The sequence below is a fragment of the Arachis ipaensis genome, chromosome B03, assembly GCF_000816755.2.
Source record: "Arachis ipaensis cultivar K30076 chromosome B03, Araip1.1, whole genome shotgun sequence".
In the NCBI taxonomy this organism is placed as follows: domain Eukaryota; kingdom Viridiplantae; phylum Streptophyta; class Magnoliopsida; order Fabales; family Fabaceae; genus Arachis; species Arachis ipaensis.
Genome location: NC_029787.2, coordinates 1,929,056 through 1,951,529, shown reverse-complemented (window position 1 = coordinate 1,951,529; position 22,474 = coordinate 1,929,056). Strand labels below are relative to the sequence as shown.

Here is a 22,474-nt window from a genome sequence, read left to right as displayed (position 1 = left end):
GATAATTTTTATAAGAGAAGAACCAAGAATTTGTTAGCATTTTTTACTCGCACAATTTTACTGTGTTTGGACAAGCTGACATTCTTATCAAGTGCTGTTTTCACCTCTGTTAACTTGATTTGGGACCTAGAAATGTAACTTGTAATTGAATAAGTTAGGGAAGCTCTCAGCTGCTCTAAACTAGAAAGGAAGTACTAGGACTAATCTAACCGGCTAACCGCCTCTGCCAGCTACTACATCCCTTGTTACTAACTTACTAGTGAATCCTCTGAATTATCCCTTGTTGTAGCTTCCCTCACAAGCTAACCTTAGATTGTATATAAACTGATGAATCAGAACATTGAGAAGTGAGAAGTTAATCAATCACAATTATAAGTCAGACAAATCTCTCTCTCTCTCTCTCTCTCTCTCTCTCTCTATATATATATATATAGTGAAAACGTAAACACCTGAATTGTGGAACCGAGGGAAATATCTCTTGGGTTATGTCTCTATCTCCCATCCTACTATATATTGGTGATTGGTATATTTTGTGTGTAATTATGTGAAATGATTTCTTTATCAGATTCGAAATGACCCGGAACTTGCAAAAGGTGCTGCTAAGGCTGTGTATGAAGTCTATGATGTTGTTACTCATGACCTGGTTTCTTCAGATTTAAGGTATACGGTTGCATTAGTATGATTTCTTTATGTTTTGAGAAGAAGACTGGTTTCTTCATTTCACATAATTTGCAATATTCATGTTATAATTTTTCAGGGAGGCTCTGGATACTTGGAATATTGTAGCTAGAGCTAGAGATGAGGGACGCCTTTTTTCTAGGATACGATGGCCTGATGATCCAGAAATTGTAAGTACCTTATATTTTCACAAATTCTGTTGATAGTTCATATCTAGCAATATGTTTATGCACTTGTTGCAGAAAGAGCTGGTGAAGAGGTTGCATCTCCTTCTTACCGTAAAGGACTCTGCAGCTAATGTTCCAAAGAATCTTGAAGCCAGAAGAAGATTACAGTTTTTCACAAATTCTTTATTTATGAAGATGCCTTCAGCAAAGCCTGTTAGTGAAACGTTGCCATTCTGGTATGTACATAGCTATACAGATTATTGGCTGCAGAGTTTTTATTCTTTTATACCACATTATTAACATTCTTCTTTTTTTTGTCTGGCTGGTTGTAGTGTTTTCACCCCATACTATAGTGAAACTGTGCTATACAGTACTTCCGAATTGCAAAAGGAGAATGAAGATGGGATATCTATTCTTTTCTACCTTCAAAAGATATTTCCAGGTAATGTCTTTAGGCACACTCTCCCCAAAAGCAAAGGATAACACATGTTTTCTGTTCAACTCATATTTGGTTTGCACATATTATGGCTATCTGTTTTAACACTTTGTTTGGAAGGTTGACATGTAGTGGAAAAATAATTTATCTTTTGAGTGTCTATCAAGTACTGTAAGTTTACTTGGGGATGCCTTATTATACATTAGAGGTTTGAGGTGAGTGATGATACTAAATTTTAAGTATCTTGTGTCCAGAGAAAAAAAGGGGAGCCTGGTGCACAAGCATCCCACATTAATGCAGAGTCCGGGAAAGGCCGCAGGTGTAATGTAGGCAGCCTAACCTCGTAATCACATCAGTGGGTGCTTCTGGCTAGAACCTGTGACCTTTAGGTCCATCACATAGAAAAAATTATGGGAAATTATTAGAGAAAAAGTAGAGTAGCACTTGGGGAATGGTCCAATCTTGCCCAAAGTTTTGCAACATGAGAAGATGCTTGTTGAAGCCCCACTAAGGGGAGTAGATTTGATGAAGGATTATAGAATAGTTAGTTGTAAAAAATTGATGGGTCTTTATAATAGGACACAATGGCATCATATAAATAAATGCATAAGAGAATTGAGCAAAGCAACAAAATAGAGAGAATCTTATAGATAGTTGGTATTGAAATAAAGCATTATTTGCGATTGAAGGACTAGGGTTTAGGCTGTACCCCATTTTTAAATTGGTTTTATTTATTTATTTATTTGACTTGGTTGTTGTCCTTAGTGGATTTAGAATTGTTTTTGAAAACTTTTTCAATTGCAGATGAGTGGGATAACTTTCTTGAAAGAATTGGTCGGGGAGCATCCACTGGAGATGATGAACTTCAAAAAAATAGCAGTGACACTTTGGAGCTCCGTTTCTGGGCATCTTATCGTGGGCAGACTCTAGCTAGGACAGGTTACAAGTGTTCCATTTATCTTTTTTCCTCATTTGTTCTTGGAAATTAGTTGTGGGGACTAGGAAATACATTTTTTATAGTAATATTTCTTACTTAAACCCGACCTCTTTTCTACAATCACCTACCCCTTTGGTTTGCAGTTCGTGGAATGATGTATTATAGAAGAGCATTAATGTTGCAGAGCTTTCTGGAGAGCAGATCACTAGGAGGTAACTATACGAGAACAATCCTGTTGCAATTTTTTTTTATCCTCTCTAGTGATGCATCATGCAAGTAGTTGCTAACATCTGTTGTGTTATTAGTGGACAATTATTCTCCAAATAGCTTCATCACAAGTCAAGGATATGAACTGTCACGTGAATCACGAGCACAAGCTGATTTGAAGTTTACTTATGTTGTATCATGCCAAATATATGGACAACAGAAACAGCGAAAGGCACCAGAAGCTGCTGATATTGCTTTGCTATTACAGAGGTATGGAATTGAATCCTTACATCTTCTCACGTGCTATTTTCATGCTAAGATTATGACTATATAAGGTAATGAAATTTATGTAGACACATGTAGGTAAAGTAGTGTAGTAGTTGTGATAGTGAGGCATGACTCCTCTTTTAAACTTTGAGGGCTTTTATGTTATTACTTAGTGGTTGACTTAGTTTCTTTTAGTGTATTTGTGTTGTTTAGATTATGGATTTTGGATATGTAAGGACAAAGAGATAAGAGAAAGGCTATAAGATAAGATAAAAATAGTGATATGATATGACTATGTTGTGGTATGTTACAAGAGGGCAAGAAACTAATCGTTTTTATAATAATTGGAAAACCCTATTCCTAATCAAATAAGGAAATGATAATTGAATATTAGTGATACGAAACTAATCCTAGGATTATTTTTTTTTGTATTATTAGATGTGGTAGAGATCACATTGGAGTGGGTAAGTCATTATTTTGTTTGGTTAATCTCGGTGGTGGTCTATTTTAGGAGATATTCCTGACTCTGATGTCTTCAGGAGAATTTTCGGTCACAAATGTTTTATGTTGTTATACCTTTTCTTAGTGGTGAAGACTCTGTACATAACTACAGATGAATTTCTTTTTAAACTATTATTTCAATGTTTTATCTGCATAAAAATAAAGGCTTTCTGTGTTTTCTTTCAGGAATGAGGCACTGCGAGTTGCTTTTATCCATGCTGATGAAAGTACAACTGAGGGAAAGACAACAAAAGTGTTTTATTCAAAGCTTGTTAAAGCTGATATAAATGGAAAAGATCAGGTGGATTAAGCTTCTAAAGAAGTTATTTTTCTACCAACAGTTTGCCTTAATGTGTAGAAGTGCTTAAAACATGTTATTTGTATTTCAATGGCTTTTGATGTTTATGAATTGCCTTTTTCTTAATGTGAAGTGAATTGGTATGAATATATCGGTCAAACATGTTTGACATTTTTGCTTCTTTTTACCGTTGCCTTGGACAATATTCTAAATCTTATCATGTTTCATCCAACTCAAGATTAACAGAGTGATGTTACTGATGACTGCTATTGTGCATTGAAGATGATTAAGTCTTCTCATTGTGGTTGATAAGGGTAGGCTATATTTGTAATTTCTTACCAAGCCACAATTTTCTGCTGATGGTCTTTTTAGATATATTTCTTTAAAAGATATGATGACAGCACATCATGCTTTGGATAAGTATCACTGTTTGAAGGACTTGCATAATTCCTTTTCATTTTTTCTCCTGAAGATGGGTTTTCTTTTATTTTTACACTCTTTTTGTTTCCCATTGATAAATTTCTCTTTATATAAAAAATAAATTGAAATCTTCGTTCTGAGCTCTGACAGCTTATAACCTATATGGTTTTATCCTTTTAGGACATCATGTTCCTTGTTTTATTGTGTTTGTTTTTCTTAAATTAAAGTCTGTCTTGATGGTTTCTGAATTTTCTTCTGTTCTGTAGGAGATATATTCTATCAAACTTCCCGGGGATCCAAAGCTAGGTGAAGGAAAGCCCGAAAACCAAAACCATGCTATAATTTTCACTCGCGGTGATGCTGTTCAAACTATTGACATGAATCAGGTGACGACATTGCCACAATCGGTTATTGGTTCTTTCATAGTATTATATAGGGTCTAGTTATTTTTGTTGAATGGAAGTGCTGAACTTGAACCAGATTTTGATTCATTATATGCCAACAACCATCGACTAATGAAATTGTCTTTTACTGTATCTTCCACTTTAAGTTTATTTCATACAAAAGTTGTTTTTTAGCCGCTTTGAGATTGTTGCCTTTTACTTATATGTGAAATTTACTTATTCCTAACATGATGATGCATGTTCATTTGTCTGTGTCCTGACATGTGTTGTTGACCTTGTATTGTGCTGATGCTGTATGCTTGTAAGAATTATTCATCAAATGGGAGACATGTGATTATGTATAGCCCTATGCATTTAGCCGAGTTTCATGCTGTTATATAAACTTCACCCCTAACTTTTACATGCAATGATTTTTGTATCTTTTGCGTGCCTACCAATCTTGCACTTTTATATGATCCGTTGTTCTTCAGTGTCTAAATTCCCAGTTTTTGGTGTTTTGGACCCTGTCCACCATGTGTGAGAGTGAATGTTTGGCTGAAGAAAGTTTATATAAATTAACTTGAATTCTTCTGTTGGACAGGACAATTATCTTGAGGAAGCAATGAAAATGAGGAACCTCCTTGAGGAATTTCATGCGAATCATGGCCTTCGCCCTCCAACTATTCTTGGTGTGCGGGAGCATGTTTTTACTGGAAGGTTTGTCTTGATTTTAGTAGAAATTTGATCAACAAATTGACACGATTGTGTTTTCTCTGCTCTCAATAACTCAAATTTATCACATTTTACTCTGGTGCAGTGTTTCATCCTTGGCTTGGTTCATGTCAAATCAAGAAACTAGTTTTGTAACCTTAGGCCAGCGTGTTTTAGCTACTCCTCTGAAGTAAGTTGTTTTTGTTTTGCTTATTATCTTAGTTACTTTCAATGTTTGTCTATTATTCTTACTCTAGTCTCCTTATATGCTTCAAAATTTGATGCATTTACTTCTTTAGAAAAAAAAAATTGATAAAAGAAGAATTTCATTAAGACGGGGAGAAGGATAATACAAATTAGGGGATAACTGATAAGGGAGCCCAATACAAAAGCAAAAGCAAAAAACAAAATATTTATCTATAAATCATAACTTTCCAACCTCTCAACATGGCCAAGAGGAAAAGTCCCTTGTAAAGATCAGAGCATTACACTAACCAGATGCTAGGCATATAATTCTCTCCCATAAAACACGTTTGTCAGAAAATCTGTCATTGATGGTGCGTGCACTATTGTCCAATCAAATTTTCCAAATAGTGGCAAAAATTGCACATTGCCACAAAAATTTTTCCTCTTTTCTACTACCAAACCCAACAAACCTAGTCAACAAGGGTTACAGGGCACACCCAACATTCATGGAAGATGCTAAACAAATTGTTCCATCAGAAAACAGCTATTGGGCAATGCAAGACAGCTATGTGGCCTTCAAACCTGCAGCAAGTCATTGGTGTTAATCCTGTTAAGCACAAGTGTCCATATGAACTATTTGACTTTAGAGGCAGCTTTGGACTTCCAAATGGGTTTGTCTAAAGTTACTCCTTTTGAAATACTACATAAGAATCCTGATCTTTTTTCCTCATCTTATTTTGCAAAATGGAAAGAAATGAAACAAAAAAAAGTTAGATCCTTCCATTAAATATTTCCATTTTGACCCAGTTATGTGAATGATGATAAAGAACCAAAAATTTAAATTTGTCTTTTAGGGCCCACTTGACAACCCATTTCATTTTTTATGTGCCTAAATAGTTACAGTTTTGGTTGGCCATGTTAATTTGGGAGTTAAGACTTAAGAAGGAAAAGAAAGCGAGAGGAAGGAGAGTGTTTAGGAGGTTTGGCTTTGCTGTTTGGGAGTATAGCAAGAAAAGGAAATGAGAGTGGCTATTAGTTACTTTTACATTTTCACACTTGTTAGTAATAATCAATTGTTTATTTCTATATTTCTTAGTTATATTTTTATATAATTAATTATTTTAGTCAAATATATTTAGAATCTAGATGTTATGGAGGCTCTTGGATGGCTAATGAAACCCCTCAAACCTTTTTTTATAGGGGAACCCTTTTGCATCAATCTTGTATTATCCTTTTCCTCATCTTAATGAAATTAGTCTTTTATCAAATACAAAGAACTCTCCTATTTGAACTCATAGACAAACCCTTGGTGGCATTTTTTCAATTTTATGTTTGTCAATCAATGCTAATTTAGACCTTTCATATCATTTTAGCATGGCCTATATCTTACAGACTTTCTCAATTTTGTTGGTTAAATGAAAAATATGCAGAGTTCGCATGCATTATGGACATCCTGATGTATTTGATAGGATATTTCACATAACTCGAGGAGGCATTAGTAAAGCATCCCGTGTTATTAATATTAGCGAAGACATATACTCAGGTAATAACCATCCATAATTCTTGTTCTTTTTGTGCCCAGCCCTAGATTTTCTGGGTTTATATGGGTCATGTCTTTCTGATATCAGGTGTTGTGATATTAACGAGTAAAACAAGAAAAATTCTTTAGCCATCTATCGTTGTGTCTATTCTTTCCCTGTATATATTTCTGTAACTATTATTTCCCAAACATACCTAGTGGTAGCAATAATCAGAAGTGATAATAACAACAATGATAAGATAATCATTTTATGGCTTTGGCTTTAACCTATGATGATTGATGTCTGTTTGGGTGTGTGTTTCGAATTTTCACCATTATCCATGGATACCCTGGAAAAATTAATGGGATCGTTAAGTGCTTGAATTTTTATTTTTAATTTAATTTTTGGCTCTCTTCCCCTTCCTCTCACACATGCGATTTTGTATCTTTATCTTTCTATAAGAACTTGACTTTTTTTACACAAAAATAATAATAGGGTGTCATACAATAGGGGGTTATAGATTAGTTAAACCTTGCATAAATACATTTGTTCTCTATCATAAATCAAATAACCTACACAATAATGCTGCAGGTTTCAACTCGACCCTGCGGTTGGGAAATATAACACATCATGAATACATTCAGGTTGGATATACTATTATACTACGATGCAATATGCTTTCAACTGCACAAAAAAAAATGTCTTTCTAATTTGCTGATTATTGCTTTTTCTGTAGGTTGGAAAAGGAAGGGATGTTGGGTTGAACCAGATTGCCCTCTTTGAAGGGAAAGTGGCTGGTGGTAATGGAGAGCAAGTGCTTAGCAGGGATGTTTACAGACTTGGACAACTTTTTGATTTTTTCAGAATGCTTTCCTTCTTTTACACAACTGTTGGTTTTTATGTTTGCACTATGGTATAGTCCTTAAGCCTATATAACTTTCCCCCTCAAAAATCCTTTGATGTTTGTTTGTCAAAGTTTTCTTACTGATGTTTTCCCAATTTTTTGTTGCAGATGACCGTTCTCACTGTATATATATTTTTGTATGGAAGAGCATACCTGGTAAACTAAGGGGATTACTTAAATTTTTCTTTCTTATTACTAAAATTTTGTATGAAACCATTCCTAGTTATTTGTAATTAGTTTTTTTGTTCTGGTACTTTTGTTCTTCTTCTCAATAAATAAACGACGTTTAAGAAAGACATTATAGCATCATTTCATGCATATAATGGACTCCACCTACTTGACCTGGTGGTGGTTTCATTTGTTTTTACCTAAGTACCATGATGATCTCAATGTCATGAACTGGATTTTCAATTCTGAAGGGATGTTAAATTGTCAATAGATGTCATGAAAATACTCCCAAAAGCTTAAACCAATAGTAAGAGGTATATGAATAGTTATATCTCTAACAATAGAACTGCTTCCCACCATTCAAAAAGCATAATAAAATGTATAATACGCCGCCTAGTTTATCCTGTCTATTTTAGTTTGGCCACTCATCCACCACAGCTTAAAAACAAAAAACTTTTGAGTAGCAACAATGATCATTCGAACTGCCTTGTATATGGCAGCTATATTTAAGGTTAAAGTCCTTGAATACATAATGCTCTGTCATTGTACTCTTTTTCTTTCTCATTAATGCACTTATCTTCCTATGAAGAAAACTATTTCTCTTACTCTCTGTTGGAAAGAAACATTGAATAAATTGAAACTTGGCATAGATAGTAACTAGTTGTATCGAAAATAAGCATTCATAGGAAATTATCACTCTCATTCCTCACAGTTATCACTCTTTTGAACTATTATGAGCTTGGTCTTCTTCTCTGATGTTACAACCATTTGTAGGCATTCTCCGGTCTTGATGAACACATCTCGAGGGAAGCAAGGATTTTGGGTAACACAGCACTTGATGCAGCTCTCAATGCACAATTTTTGGTACAGATTGGTGTTTTCACTGCAGTGCCAATGATAATGGGGTTTATACTTGAATTAGGATTGCTGAAGGTTTGGCCCTACAATTGTTTATCTTTCTTTTACAGCATATCAACCTAAAATAATTTGTTGGTGTTTAACCAAAATGTTATATGCCATGGAAATGATTGCAGGCTATTTTTAGTTTCATCACAATGCAACTTCAGCTATGTTCTGTGTTCTTTACATTCTCATTAGGAACTAGAACTCATTATTTTGGGCGTACAATTCTCCATGGGGGTGCGAAAGTAAGTTGCTGTATTTTTTTATTTGTTTGTTTTTCTTCCCTCTCTATGTGAAGTCAGAACATATATAGTTATTCAGTGTAACTCAGACGTGATTGAATTTGACCTTTTATTGTAGTATCGGGCAACTGGCAGAGGGTTTGTTGTCCGTCACATAAAGTTTGCTGAAAATTACAGACTATATTCTAGGAGCCACTTCGTCAAAGCGTGAGTACTCTTTATTATTATTGTTGTCGTTGTTGTTGGAAATTCATTGCAATGTTTTATTTATTTATTTTCCCTGTGATGCAACAGGCTGGAAATAGCACTACTACTTATAGTTTACATCGCATATGCGTATGCACAGGGAGGTGCTGTTACATATATTTTGATAACTCTAAGCAGTTGGTTCCTTGTCATATCCTGGCTTTTTGCTCCTTATATTTTCAACCCATCTGGCTTTGAGTGGCAAAAGTAAGTTTCCTGCTGTTAAATTTACTGCTTTCAGTTTCGATTTGTATACTTGATATTACATGTCATTTCTTGTCCTTTAAACATACAGAAGTTAATATTGGACAACCAGTTTTTCATATTTATTTTTGAAGGGCTAAACTGACTACACTTGTATCTTTGGAGGACTAAAATGGCTATTTACTCTTTTCTTGCTTCTAATTTGGATGATGTTTGGTTTCAAGATTGCTAATTTTTAAATATGATGATATCGTTACATGAATTATATGAGCTATTCTGTACCTTTCTAACTTAGTAGCTTATGTAGGACTGTGGAAGATTTTGATGATTGGACAAGTTGGCTTCTTTACAGAGGAGGAGTAGGAGTGAAGGGAGATAACAGTTGGGAGTCTTGGTGGGATGAAGAGCAGGTTGGTATTAATAGTTACTTGATTGTTCTTTTATCCCAAAATAATAGTCACTTGACTGTTTTTATGATTTATGGTTTGAAATAGGGTTGATTCTGTCTTGCTCTATTAATTTATAATGGAATTTCTCTTCAAAAAATAAAAAATAAAAATAAAAACAAAAAATAAAAAACAAAAGAAAGAAAAGACATGGCCACGTTCAATCAACCTTATTAAGGATAGGTCTGTGGTAATGGGGGAAGATTAGTATCCGCCTTATTACACAGAATCTCTCAACCCCATGTTACACATGTTAGGGAGGTTTTCTCTAACGAAACATGGGGTCAAACACAAAAGGAAGTCCCTATATTTCAAATATGATCCAAGTTACCTCCATAAAGATTTTCCCATCTGTTCCAACTAAGCTTCTGAATAGATGGGCATATTATTTGATTAGGTAGCATGTAAGTGGAACAAGCACGTGAAAGCCCATGGCATTAAAAAGTTAGGTTGAATGATTTAAATCTTCTGAAGTTTCTTCTGAGCCATGTCATTCGATTCTGCTGCATAGAGCAAGTATTGATGGAGGGTGCCATGTGAGGACCTTGTGAAGTTTATTCAGTTTTACTAATTGTAATCAGACAATTGAATTATAAATGTTACAGAATCGTAGGCTCTCAGGATTTGAGTAAGACTGTGGACATTGCATGAAATAGTAGTCATTGAGCTGATGCCTTTTCTGTTGGTTTTTAATGAGTTGCTCTTGCTGTAGATGCATATCCAAACAATGAGAGGTCGGATCTTGGAGACAATTTTGAGTTTGAGGTTCTTCGTGTTTCAATATGGAGTTGTATATAAGCTACATCTTACTGGAAAAGATACATCACTTGCAGTAAGATCCTTTTCCTTACTCTGAATTTAACTTTTCATGTAGCCATATAGCCTATACCATCGTTAGTCCCGGCAATTATCAAATAGAAAATCACTTTAGTGTTCCTATAAAATTTACATAGAGTATTTTAGCCTGTATCTTTTGAATCTGAAGCAAATACAAGTCTCTTATTTCTTGGTTCTGATAATTTGCTATTTTGTAGGTATATGGATTCTCATGGGTTGTCTTGGTCGTAGTTGTCTTGATATTTAAGGTTTGAACTAATTTTTTAGTTGTATTGGTTATATTTTCCCTTGAACCTTTCTGGCCTACCCCTCTTCCTAGGATTCTGATACCTCATTGCTTTGCAGATCTTTACCTACAGCCCGAAGAAATCTGCAGATTTTCAGCTGGTAATGCGTTTTTCTCAGGGAGTTGCAGCTATTGGCCTTGTTGCAGCCGTGTGTCTTGTTGTTGCCTTTACAAATCTGACAATACCTGACCTTTTCGCAAGCATCCTAGCATTTATCCCGACTGGATGGGCAATGCTATCTGTAAGTTCGGATTTATTTATGTATGAATATTCACATGCCAACGTGGATAGTAACTGATTCTTTATCTCGAATTATACACAGCATCTAAATCGAGGAGGGTGGGGACAAAAACATAATGATTTAATCTCCAATTATACATAACAATAACTACTATACATTTTACCTTTGCACTTAATGCATGCACAAGGGATCAGTTGGCCTATTGTTTTCTCCATCCATTTAGTTTTTAATGTACCATTTTTTTTCACTGATAATTATTGATGGAAGGAGTATATTTACAATTGTTAGTGCCTGTTGATATTTGTGTTTTAAAGCTTATTCTCTCTGCTGCAACATTTATAAGATTTTCCATTCTGCTCTTTGCAGTTGGCAATTACTTGGAGGAGGATAGTTTGGAGTCTAGGATTGTGGGATTCTGTGCGCGAGTTTGCAAGAATGTATGATGCTGGAATGGGAATGATCATCTTTGTGCCAATTGCGCTTCTATCATGGTTCCCATTCATTTCGACTTTCCAGTCTCGCCTTCTCTTCAATCAAGCCTTCAGTCGTGGTCTCGAAATCTCACTTATCCTTGCTGGAAACAAAGCTAATGTTGAGGCTTAACTCTCTCTACTCATCTTTTATTGCTTGTGAACCTCTGCGGAGGATTTTATAGTTCACATGTATATTATTTTGCAGTGCAGTGTGGACTTGGTTCCACATTTAGTGTGAGAATGTATGATCATTCTTGGTGGGTTTCTCTTTGTATTATTAGTTATTTAGTTTTGCATAGTCTGCAGTTCAGTTCCCACCAATATTAGCATATTGTATTGATTAGTCTGTAAGTACGAAATTAAATATAATCTCCCATAGTTTAACCACTCTTTTTACGTTGTTGCCACTTGCCATGCTGATGTTTATGCTTTCCAGTTTCTTGCTTAGGGACGAGAAACTGAAAAATTGTCTAGCTTAAGTGCTTAACAAGATTTGTAGGAATTCTAAGAAAGTAAAAATGAGGCGTTTGTAAAAGAAGGAAAAATGCGTTGGAAGATAAAGACCTTGGTAAGGCACAATCTTGGTTGAACAAGCCAACAACGAGATAATATAAAAAAGGGGCCACATTTCACAACACACCAGATTGTCAGAACAAAGATAATTTACTGACACTGTTAGTTAATGTCAACAAAGGATTCTATTCGACATATATATATAGCTATCATCAGCAAAGCTTGTGGCTGATGCAAGCATAACCGGTGAGTTCAATAAATATTCAAGGAAAATTACAAAATATGCATATATTCAAAGCAAAAAGATCTTTGACAAAGTAAGTCCTAAACAGGCTGCCGAATTGCCTCATCATTGGCATCTCCATTTCCCTCCATCGTAGTCATCTCATTAGGCGTGTCTGCATAAGAAGTTTGCTGATCAAGTCCAGGACTACTTGGGGGAGATGGGTTTATTACCGGGTGGTCAAACTTACAAGCTGGTCCAAATTTGCAAATCCCGTAGCGGCTGTAATGGGAGCATACATTCTGGTCCTGAAATTTTCATAATTAGCATAATTATGGATGATAAGGTAAACTAGTAATTCAGCATATTTTACATGCATATTTTCGTCTACCAGCGGAAGTAACAAATATTTCACGTGCACATGCATATTTTACCTTTAGCATTTTATTAGCATGAAGTGCTTGTTATTATAGTGGTTATGTTTGTATGCTGTAATCAACACGTTCCTTGTTCAAAATCAACACACTATACTTGCCACTATGACCTATAAAATCACTTTTGCTGTTTGTACTCTTTTGATCTTTGCCTTTTACCAAATTTATTTATTTTTCTTCAACCATGTAAAAGATTATTTTAACTATTTTTCTTGTATAACATTCACTATTTTCATATAACCTTTCTTATTTCATAAAAAGTCCTGATAAATCAAAATTTTTAAAATAAATTTAAGGGGCACGTTTTATTGTAAGCTTACAGGTCTGAGAGGCAGGCCCTTGTCACTGAGGTTGCACGGAGGTATTCTTGCAACCCGATTCTTTGGATGATGGAATTTACAATTGGATTTGAACTTGCAATCCCCAGTTTTTAAGAAGTAGCTGCATTCGGGTTCACCAGGCCTTTCTGGAAACTCTTCAATTGGCGTCTGCTTTGGTTGGTGCATGTACATAGGTGTTTCGATTGTTGGGTTGTTCATGACATATGCCGGCGGTTGGTGCATACCCCTCTCGGATAGATAGACAGGTGCCTTTACAAACCATAATCTGGTCAAATTTCTTGGAAACATACTACTATATATAATATTACTGCCTTTTCTTTATTAAATGTGAAACCGGACTAAATATGTTGTAACATAAATGATATTAAAACAGAGAACATTAAAATTAAAAAGCAGAAATTTGGCAAACTCGTGTAATAGTAATAATGTAGTAGATTGGCTCTTGCCGAAGGTTGTTAGCTTTGATCCCAAATATATGCAGTTTACCTGGTATCCGTTCCATTCAGGACTTCGGGGAGAAACCGCTTGACTAGGCGAAAGCATCATTGGCACAAAAGGAGTAGTATCATTTAATGTTTTTGAAGATGACCACGAGGGACCAGATGGTGGTTGTGATGCGCCTTGTAGAGGGACATAATTACCGTTACCAAATCCTGAAACAGAATCCCCAACTCTACCACCAGAAGTAGGATCAGGATGATTAAACTTGCAATTTGCTCCAAACTTACAGGAGCCTGTGCGCATGTAATAGGGACATTGTTTCTCTCCCTGTCATTGAGGTGTTTAGGAATAAAGAAACAAAGGAGAGTATAAATCCCAAAAAAATAAATATCACTACAAGTGGACGAAACTAAATTATACCAATCGTATAGGCAGGCCAAGAAAGTTAAGCTCCAAAAGTGGCGCAGCTGAAGGCTTTCCTCTTGTGTGGTTAAATTTACAAGCTTTTCCAAACTTACATCCTCCCGACCTTAAATAATACTGCCATAACATGCAAATAAAGCTATAAAGATAATAAATAATATCATATGCTTTAATGATATGCGATTTTATTTTATATAAAAAAGAAACTATGTTTCATTGTCATTAAAATAGAAGTTAACACAATAGAAATGCAATCGTAAATCTGAAGTTTGCAAGCTGCAACACCATAGTTTTGAAAGTAACCTTGCATTCTATCTGGCCCGATTTTTCAGCCGGTTCTTCTCTTTCTCCCCCAACCTTCTCTTTAACAGCCTTTAGTCAATGAAAAAAAATCAACACATAAATTATTACCACAAAATGCAGTTTTTAATGTTATTAGTCATACAATGTTACAAATTTACCACGTCCTTGAGCATAATGAGCCAATCAAAAACCAAAATTTTAAGCAATATTACATGTAAAAAGTAACATTTTCAAGATGGACACTAAAAAGCATATGACCAAGCAATCTCTTTGAAACTTCTAAAGTTTTAATATTTGGTATAAATCATGATAAGGGTACCAGTGCTTCAAGTCAAACATACTACATTATTCAGCTAACCATAAATGCCCTTTATCTCAATCTACTCATTCCATTGATATAATATATAAGGCTAAAATACAAGGAAAAAAAATCTTGGGCAATTGATAAATATTCATAAGTGAATTTCAACCCTAGTTTTCAAACATGCAATCCAGACCACTGTGCTAGATTGATAATAGGAACAGAAGAATAATTAATACCTGGCTCTTCCTCCTACCAAGTGGGTGATTAAACTTGCAATTGAATCCAAATTTGCAATTTCCAGTTTTAAGATAGAAAGCACAATCTTCAGCATCAGGCCTCAGTGGATATTGCTGCTGAACTCTACCGCTGCTTCTATCTTTCTTCTTCTCCACTTCTTCATCACCTTCAACTTCAACTTCATCATCACCATTACCATCACCATCAACATCAACATCAAAATCTCCACTTACCTTATCAACCTCACTCTCTTTCACATTCTCATTCCAGCCATAACCCTCATCATCATCCCAACCATCATTATCATCACTCCCTTGTGCTTCACCTGTTTCCGGGGCACAACCACCTTCACCTCCTCACTCCTCACCACCATATTCTCCACTACCAGCTACAAAGTCCGAATCTTTCTTCTCATTTTCAGCTACCCTTTCATCCTCATCCTTCAAATCCAACTTCTTGTGGAACTCTGCACCAAGTTCATCGCGAGTTTCATCCTGCAACCCCAAATTTTCACTGAGATCTGGCTCTGATTGTTGAGGATCGTGATGATGATTGGGAAAAGGAGAAGAAGGTTCATTCTGAGAACCCAATTGTGGGTCTTTGGTGGTGGTTGTGGTGGAGGAACCAACTGATTCTGATTCAGAAGGTTCCATTTTTGTTCCTCAACATTTCAAGCAAAAACCCTAAAAATGGAGATTGTTTGAAAGATTATTGAAACAGGAACAAGACGGTGAGAGAAAACCTCCCAAAAGTAAAATAAAAATAAAGGTTGGATTTTTTTTTATTTTGGGAAAAATCAGAAGAAGACCAGAACAAGTGTGAACTCAAAAACGCAAAGGGGTGTTACTTTCCGCAGTGTACTTTTTGCATTGTGTTTTGTGAGGTGTATTTAAGTATGTACCTTTAAATGGAAGTACGTATTGTTATACGATCAAAGGTTGCTGTTAACCGTAGACGGCTACCATTGGACACTTAGAAGTTAGAACCAAAATGAGCTGATAATTATCCATGGCGTAATAAATTTTTCTTACTACAATTAAAAACCTTATTAAATAGACTTAAATCATACTATAAATCTACAATTCCAAAGGAGTTGTTATTTGGACAACAAAAAAAGGAGTTATTATTTGTTAATTTGAATATTAATTTTCTTTAATTTTGTGTCAATATCTCATTTAATTGTGTATTTAAATATTAATATTTTTCTACCAAATAAAAATTTGTTAGGGATAAATAAAATAATATTTATTAAACGTTTTTTTAAGTATATAAAAAATAATTTATTAGGTTTATTAAAGTATCCATTCTTTTTGTAAAGGTCCTATTAAAATATTTGTTCTTTAATCTTATGTGTCAGCATATCATTCAATTATACATTTAATTATTAATTTTTTTTCTCCAAAAAAAATTTTGTTAGAGAATGAATAAAATAATAGTTTAGCACTTCCTATTTTCCCTGCCGTCATTCTTAGTGGAATTGCATATTTTCTTCTTATTTCAAGTAATTTCCTTCACTTTAAGTGGTATTGAGAGATCTCCTCTTCTGATTTGTCGGTCGCTTTTTTGGACAATTGTATTCTTTAATTTAATGAAATGAAAATAAAATAAGAATTTAAGTGTTATATAAGAAGAGGTTCATCAATGCTTTTTATTTTCATATTCTTTTATAGGTGGTAAGTCATGGCTAAAATATTTTCGTCCATTTAATATTCTATTAGATGCAAGAATAAAATAAGATCATATAAAAACCGTTGAAATATGATATATGAACTAAAAGAAAAAAACATTTTCTGGTTATAAAGACATGAAAATTTATTGTTTATTGACATTTTTGTTTACAAGTTGGAATACAAAAAAAATAATAAAATCATAGCGTCAATCATACTGTTATTCTGTGGGACAAAGGTCTTTAATGTAGTTTTGCATAAGTGGTTTCATATGGTTAAAGGATGAGGTTTTCTTCCCAAGAAAAAGAGGAGTGCAAAGTGCAATAGTCAAATGCAAGTGACTAGTATTTTAAACATATACATCTCGATATTCAATGTATCCAAAAAAGTGAACGTGACTTGTTTCTTAAAATGGATTGAGTTTCATATAAAAATATACGACAAAAAAAAAAGTGCAATTTTTTCAAAATTGCCAAAGAATCCAAACCTAAATATTCACAAGAGACTTTAGCTACTTCCTACGATTAGAGGTATCAACAGGCAGATGTGGGTGAATCAAATGACTTCATATATGGCTTACACACATAGCCATACATACAGTCACAAACCATATGAAAATAGAAGAAATATTTCTAAGCAAATTCAGCTCAACAGTGAAAATAAAAAATAATAATAAATCTACTCTAAATTCAGCAATCATCTACAAAATGACACCCCTACCAAAATACACCTTAACCAGGGGAAGTGCCACTGGAACAAATTCATAAGGATTGTACATAAATGTTGGAACAACATTTGCATGTGATAGAATTGGATGAATATCATGTTTCCAAATCTAAGCAATTGCTTCAATTAGAATAAACAAATGGGTTAAAAATACCCAAAAAGAAACAGAATTAATAGTTACTCTAAATGGCAATTGCAGGGATATCCTAAACTGTTAATAAAACCTAGTCCTAGAATGGTCAATTGAGCAATGGATTCATAAATTCATAAACCATGTTAAAGTAACAACAACATCTACTCCAATTGATATTAGCGACTCTTCTTTGTTGAGTGCCCAGTCTTACGCTTATGGCGACTGAAATCAGACACAAATCTGAATGTTTGCCCACAGCCTGGCTCGGCACATACATATGGTCGCGCACCAGTGTGGACTCGAATATGTTCTGTACGAGCCCATGCCCACTTGAAAGTCATCTTGCAGCCCTTCCAAGGGCACTTCAATGGGCGGTCATCCTCGTGAACTCGTCGGTGCTGCACCAGATATTTGTGCGAGAAAAACTTCTTCCCGCAACCTTTTACAGGACATATATTTCTCTTGTGATGCATCAGCTCCTGTTTTGACCCAAAACTCATGGTGCAGCCATCAATGTCACACTGGAATTCATTTTCCTCATCCTTCACTTTAGCATTGCTAGCTGCCTTTGCAGATGTAGCATTCTTCACCCTTTTCTTTTTGGTTTGCTTTTCTTTTGATATTCCATCAGACTCCTCGACTTTTGGGGCTCTCTTCCTAAGGCGTGTGCTAGGTCCACCTTCTTCCCCCTCTTCCATTTTCAAACTAAACTCTCTGGATTTACCAGATTGCTTATTCCGCATCTGAGATGCCTTTAATTTCTTAAGTGTCTGAGCACCTCGTTTTACAGGCCGGGATGTCTGATTTTTCATTTGGAGAGAGCGAGCTTGCTTCATCTGCTTAAGTGTCATTGGTTTTGATTGCTTACTTCTAAGAGTTCTCTGCTGCTTCTGCTGAGAATCATCTTCCACTTCATCATCAGAATTTACATCATCATCATCACCATCATCATCATCAACGCATTTCGCTTGCTTTCGTTTAGGAGTTTTATGGACCAGATGAGAATTACTGTTTTGCCTATTTCTAGGAATACTACTCCGCTGCTTCTGAATGTGATCCTCCATTTCATCATCAGACATCACATCTTCTCTTTCAATTTGTTTGTTTCGCCTCCTCCTAGAAACACTAGTTTGCTGCTTCTGAACGTGATCCTCTAATTGGTCATCAGACATTTCGTCTTTAACCCCTCTTTCAATGCCTTTGTTTTGCCTTCTCCTAGAAACACTCTTTTGCTGCTTCTGAAAATGGTCCTCCAATTGGTCATCAGTCAATACACCTTTGTTTTTCCGCCTTTTAGGAAGACTTGTTTGCTGCTTCCGACTGTAATTCTCCAATTGCTCATCAGATGATACATCTTCCCCTGCTACATATTTGGCCAGTCTACCTTTAGGAGTCTTTCTATACTTGCGACAATGTCCCTCCAATTGACCATGTGATATAGCATCTTCTCTTGCAAGGTATTTTGCTTGCCTGCTTTTAGGATTCCTCTGTTGCTTCTTCTTCTTGTGTGGCTCCAATTGGTCATCAGACATCATTTCCTCTTTCTCAGCAATGCATCTGCCTTTTCTAATGTATCTGGCATGCTTGCTTTTAGAATTCTTCCTATGAAGCTGAAGAGAACTGTCATCCAATGAATCCTCAGAAACTGCATCTTCTATGTCTTCAACTTGCATGCTGCTATGTTCAAATCTCTGATGGCAATCAGAATCATAGACCATTGTATCATCCGAAAGCACATCATTGTCAATAAATTTATCATCAAGTGAATCATCAGAAACAGCATCACTTCCTGTGCAATTTGTTTGGTCACTTAAAGGTTTTCTATGATGATATGGGGGAGAATAATCCCCTTCCAAATCAGCACCTTCACTCTCAATATCCCTGGCTTGCTTACTTCTAAGAGTCCTCCTCAGCTGTTGGTTAGGTTTGTCTTCAGTTGGATTATCCAAATCCACATCTCTCTCAGCAAAACTGCCTTTCCTGGCTCTTCCATTCTCAATAGTCATTTTCCGCTTCTTACCTGATTTTCTGGCACTAGTTTCGCTTTTAGGGATGCTTCCTGATCTCTCTATTTTCTCATCATGTAATCCCCACCCATGTAAGCTTTTCTCATCTTCAACATCTTCAGAATCTCTTTTGGCCAAAAGAGGATGTACCTGACTGGACATCCAAACTTTACCACACCATTTCCCAGCAACTATCTTTTTCTGCTTGTTAACCCTTCTCTGATAGACCTTTGGTTCTAATGGTGAACTTCCTGGAGAGCTTTGGCCAAATGCATAATATATGACAGAATTGTAAGGCATCTGCTTACTGTAAAGAGGAGAACGGCTAAGAGTTGAACTGTAGAAAAGATTGATTCCCAGCTTCACACACCAGTCCCCATTCCCAGGAATAGCTTCCTCACTATCCAGGGCTACCTGGATCCTCTCCTCATCCTCCTTGCTGGAATGCCTGTACTCAATCTTCTTCCACAGGTAATCAATCCCAAGATCTTCTGCTACAAGCTTAGCTTCAGCCTCTATCTTGGGGAAATCTGTGGAAATATATTATTAAAAAAAACCCACAAATGAGAGGATATCTAGTAACACTATTTATACAATATGAACACTAGTAATCCTATAAGAGATTTAGAAATTATAGCAACAAGGTAATACACACTAGCTATAATCAATCCACAAAACTATGAAAATGTTTTCCAAAATCAGCAAGAAAAACCTGTTTGATATCCAAGTTTTAAAGAATATTGTTGTGGCTTATCATAGATTTTATAACAAAAAAATAAAGCTTAAATGAGCTTTCACAAAGTTGAAAACATGAGAAACAAAAACAGGAATATATATTGCTGAATAGTTTTGTTCAACTGACTTCTAGAAGAAAAAGAAAATAGAGCAATATATATATACGCACGCACACACACACATTTACAAACGTGCACACACACACACATACACACATGCTAAAACCTTTAACTAGAAGTTAACTTCTTTGTTGGTTCTGATGATGACTTCCATATAGTGTGACAAGTTTCACTGACTGAGTAGTGAATGGACTTTGGATAACTATTTCATCATGAAAAAGGAACTTCTCTCACCTTTTGATAACTTCCATCCCAAAAGTCTCACGTTTCATGACCAAAAGTTGAGATGTTTCTTGGGCAGTTTACTCTAAATTTACTAGGTGCTCATTTGAAAAGGGAAAAAGAAGTGGGAAGAAAAACAAGTGGTGGAATATTATGTAAGAACATGGGATGAGATAAAATATAATGCAGCATAAACTGATTAGTTGATCAATCACCACACCTGGATGACATAGGAGCATTATGTGGGCTCCACCTATTGGGCGAAGTTGCTGCTCTGCTTCTACAGCATGCTCCAGACAGAAGACATGCATTCTAGATGAGTCTTCATCACCTTGTGGGATCACAGAGGCATTTTTATCATCATTGGGAACCATAGCCTTGCCCAACAATGCTTTTTCAGTATCATTGGTATACATTGCCCTCATATTTTTTAATGCAAGCCCTGAAGCAGTATCAGAATCCTGTTTTTCTAAAGAGTGGTCAAAAGATTGATGACTAAAATCATTTCTGCTATCAGGTCCAGTCGGGGGAATAGCACAGGCATCTTGAAAATTAGATGGTGATCCTCCTAATGTGGCATTAATCACAGGTGATTCATGACCATCAACTACAATATCTGAGTCACCCTGCTCTTCCTCAGAGTCAGAAGAATTTCCATATGTTGAAGCCAACAATGCAAGAGCTGTATTGCTTTTTCCTCTATCAGAATTAAGGGACTCCGCATAATTACGCTCAGCAGTCAGTAGCTGATACTGGGCAGATTGAACAGGATCCTGATACAATCCATTTTGGGTCTTCTTTTCTGTCCACCCTGCATGTCACAATAAAATGGATAAGTTGTTTCACCTAACCATTAATTTATATATGACAAACTTTACAGAGATGAAGCTAGAGATATCAAAGGCATTTGTAGACACCTAGGTTGTTCTTTCATAATTCATATGCATATCAGAAAGGTTTAAATAGGGATCTAATGCATGTTTCTATGCTCCTATTATCCCAACCCTACGATAATGACATGTGCTATGATGCAATCAGTTACAAGTTCATGGCACCATTGACAGTAGGAACAAAGCAAGATAGGCCCAATCCATACTAATGCAAAGCCAATTCATCCTACAGGGTCAACATTTGTGTTGTGCTAGGAATTTATCAGGATCGGTTGGTCATACCAGCTGATCTCTTCCATATCAGAGCATGACAAGGGCTTGAAAAATATCAAAAACAAAGATGCTTCATCATTATTGTATTTGAAGAATTAAAGAAACTTAAAAACTACTTTTGGTGCAATATGAAACACAATATGGAAGGCATGAAATAGAACCATAAAAACCTGCCTGCATACATACTTGATTCAGGAAAAGCCGCTTCTTCATGGACAATAAACTTTTTGCTAGACACTCCAGAACCAACGACCCAATCGTTAAAGAAACTACAATCAGCTGACATGAGATATCTAGCAGCAGATTCTCTAGGCTGTACAATAGCTACACAAGGAAAGCACAATATTCCGCATGTGACACATGAAAAAAGTCTCTTATCTGGCGATCCATCCCCTTCACCACTTTCTCTTTCATTGTCACCTTGAAGTGGCTTGGAACTTGAAGAGCAGATGTTGCCATTTACATCATATGAAGAAATCATGCTCCTTTCACACAATGAAGTAATCTTGTCTTTTATAGAAAGGGAACCTTCTTGCTTGATTCCTCTGTTCATGCTGAACGCCAGATCATCAGAAACAAAACCTTTTGAGGAATTCATTTCCTCGGAGTTGCATGCACCAAGGGAAAATCGAGAGTTCACTTTTCGCTGTTTGGATCCAGAACGTAATTTTGAGCAAAGAGAAATGTCAAATGAGCTACGAGGTAGAAGTATTATCTCAGATCCTTTGCTGAGTTCTTGAAGCAGATCATTGTTCTGTGACACATCCTGGACAAATAGTTCTTTAATTACAGTTTCCCCTTCACCCCTCTTCTTATCTTTAA

General features: G+C 35.7%; 3 protein-coding genes across 3 annotated transcripts in view; 1 reads left to right on the top strand and 2 right to left on the bottom strand.

Moving 5' to 3' along the window:
• Positions 1–12,069, top strand: part of LOC107632398 (callose synthase 10) — a 31,378-nt gene extending 19,309 nt beyond the window's left edge. Inside the window, exons 27-50 of the mRNA XM_021120117.1 lie at positions 566–660; positions 758–848; positions 921–1,081; positions 1,178–1,287; positions 2,086–2,220; positions 2,362–2,430; positions 2,524–2,695; positions 3,380–3,494; positions 4,178–4,297; positions 4,896–5,011; positions 5,112–5,195; positions 6,622–6,734; positions 7,303–7,355; positions 7,448–7,624; positions 7,724–7,771; positions 8,558–8,716; positions 8,818–8,931; positions 9,047–9,135; positions 9,223–9,381; positions 9,686–9,788; positions 10,537–10,656; positions 10,859–10,909; positions 11,007–11,189; positions 11,556–12,069. Coding sequence (XP_020975776.1) covers positions 566–660; positions 758–848; positions 921–1,081; positions 1,178–1,287; positions 2,086–2,220; positions 2,362–2,430; positions 2,524–2,695; positions 3,380–3,494; positions 4,178–4,297; positions 4,896–5,011; positions 5,112–5,195; positions 6,622–6,734; positions 7,303–7,355; positions 7,448–7,624; positions 7,724–7,771; positions 8,558–8,716; positions 8,818–8,931; positions 9,047–9,135; positions 9,223–9,381; positions 9,686–9,788; positions 10,537–10,656; positions 10,859–10,909; positions 11,007–11,189; positions 11,556–11,792 — 2,874 coding nt within the window. The 3' untranslated portion in view covers positions 11,793–12,069. The remainder of the gene's footprint in view (positions 1–565; positions 661–757; positions 849–920; positions 1,082–1,177; positions 1,288–2,085; positions 2,221–2,361; positions 2,431–2,523; positions 2,696–3,379; positions 3,495–4,177; positions 4,298–4,895; positions 5,012–5,111; positions 5,196–6,621; positions 6,735–7,302; positions 7,356–7,447; positions 7,625–7,723; positions 7,772–8,557; positions 8,717–8,817; positions 8,932–9,046; positions 9,136–9,222; positions 9,382–9,685; positions 9,789–10,536; positions 10,657–10,858; positions 10,910–11,006; positions 11,190–11,555) is intronic.
• On the bottom strand, positions 12,265–15,534 carry LOC107629349 (zinc finger CCCH domain-containing protein 43). The gene is made up of 7 exons (XM_021120116.1): positions 15,267–15,534; positions 14,881–15,236; positions 14,341–14,409; positions 14,035–14,154; positions 13,660–13,941; positions 13,153–13,422; positions 12,265–12,706 (listed from the first exon to the last, which is right to left on the bottom strand). The coding sequence occupies exons 1-7, from the start codon at positions 15,532–15,534 to the stop codon at positions 12,500–12,502; spliced, it is 1,572 nt and encodes a 523-aa protein (XP_020975775.1). The 3' UTR covers positions 12,265–12,499.
• LOC107632400 (lysine-specific demethylase REF6) overlaps positions 17,203–22,474 on the bottom strand; it is a 9,683-nt gene continuing 4,411 nt past the window's right edge. Inside the window, exons 6-8 of the mRNA XM_021120115.1 lie at positions 21,827–22,474; positions 20,710–21,300; positions 17,203–19,943 (exon numbers count right to left, since the gene is read on the bottom strand). Of these exons, the coding sequence (XP_020975774.1) occupies positions 17,584–19,943; positions 20,710–21,300; positions 21,827–22,474 (3,599 nt within the window). The 3' untranslated portion in view covers positions 17,203–17,583. The remainder of the gene's footprint in view (positions 19,944–20,709; positions 21,301–21,826) is intronic.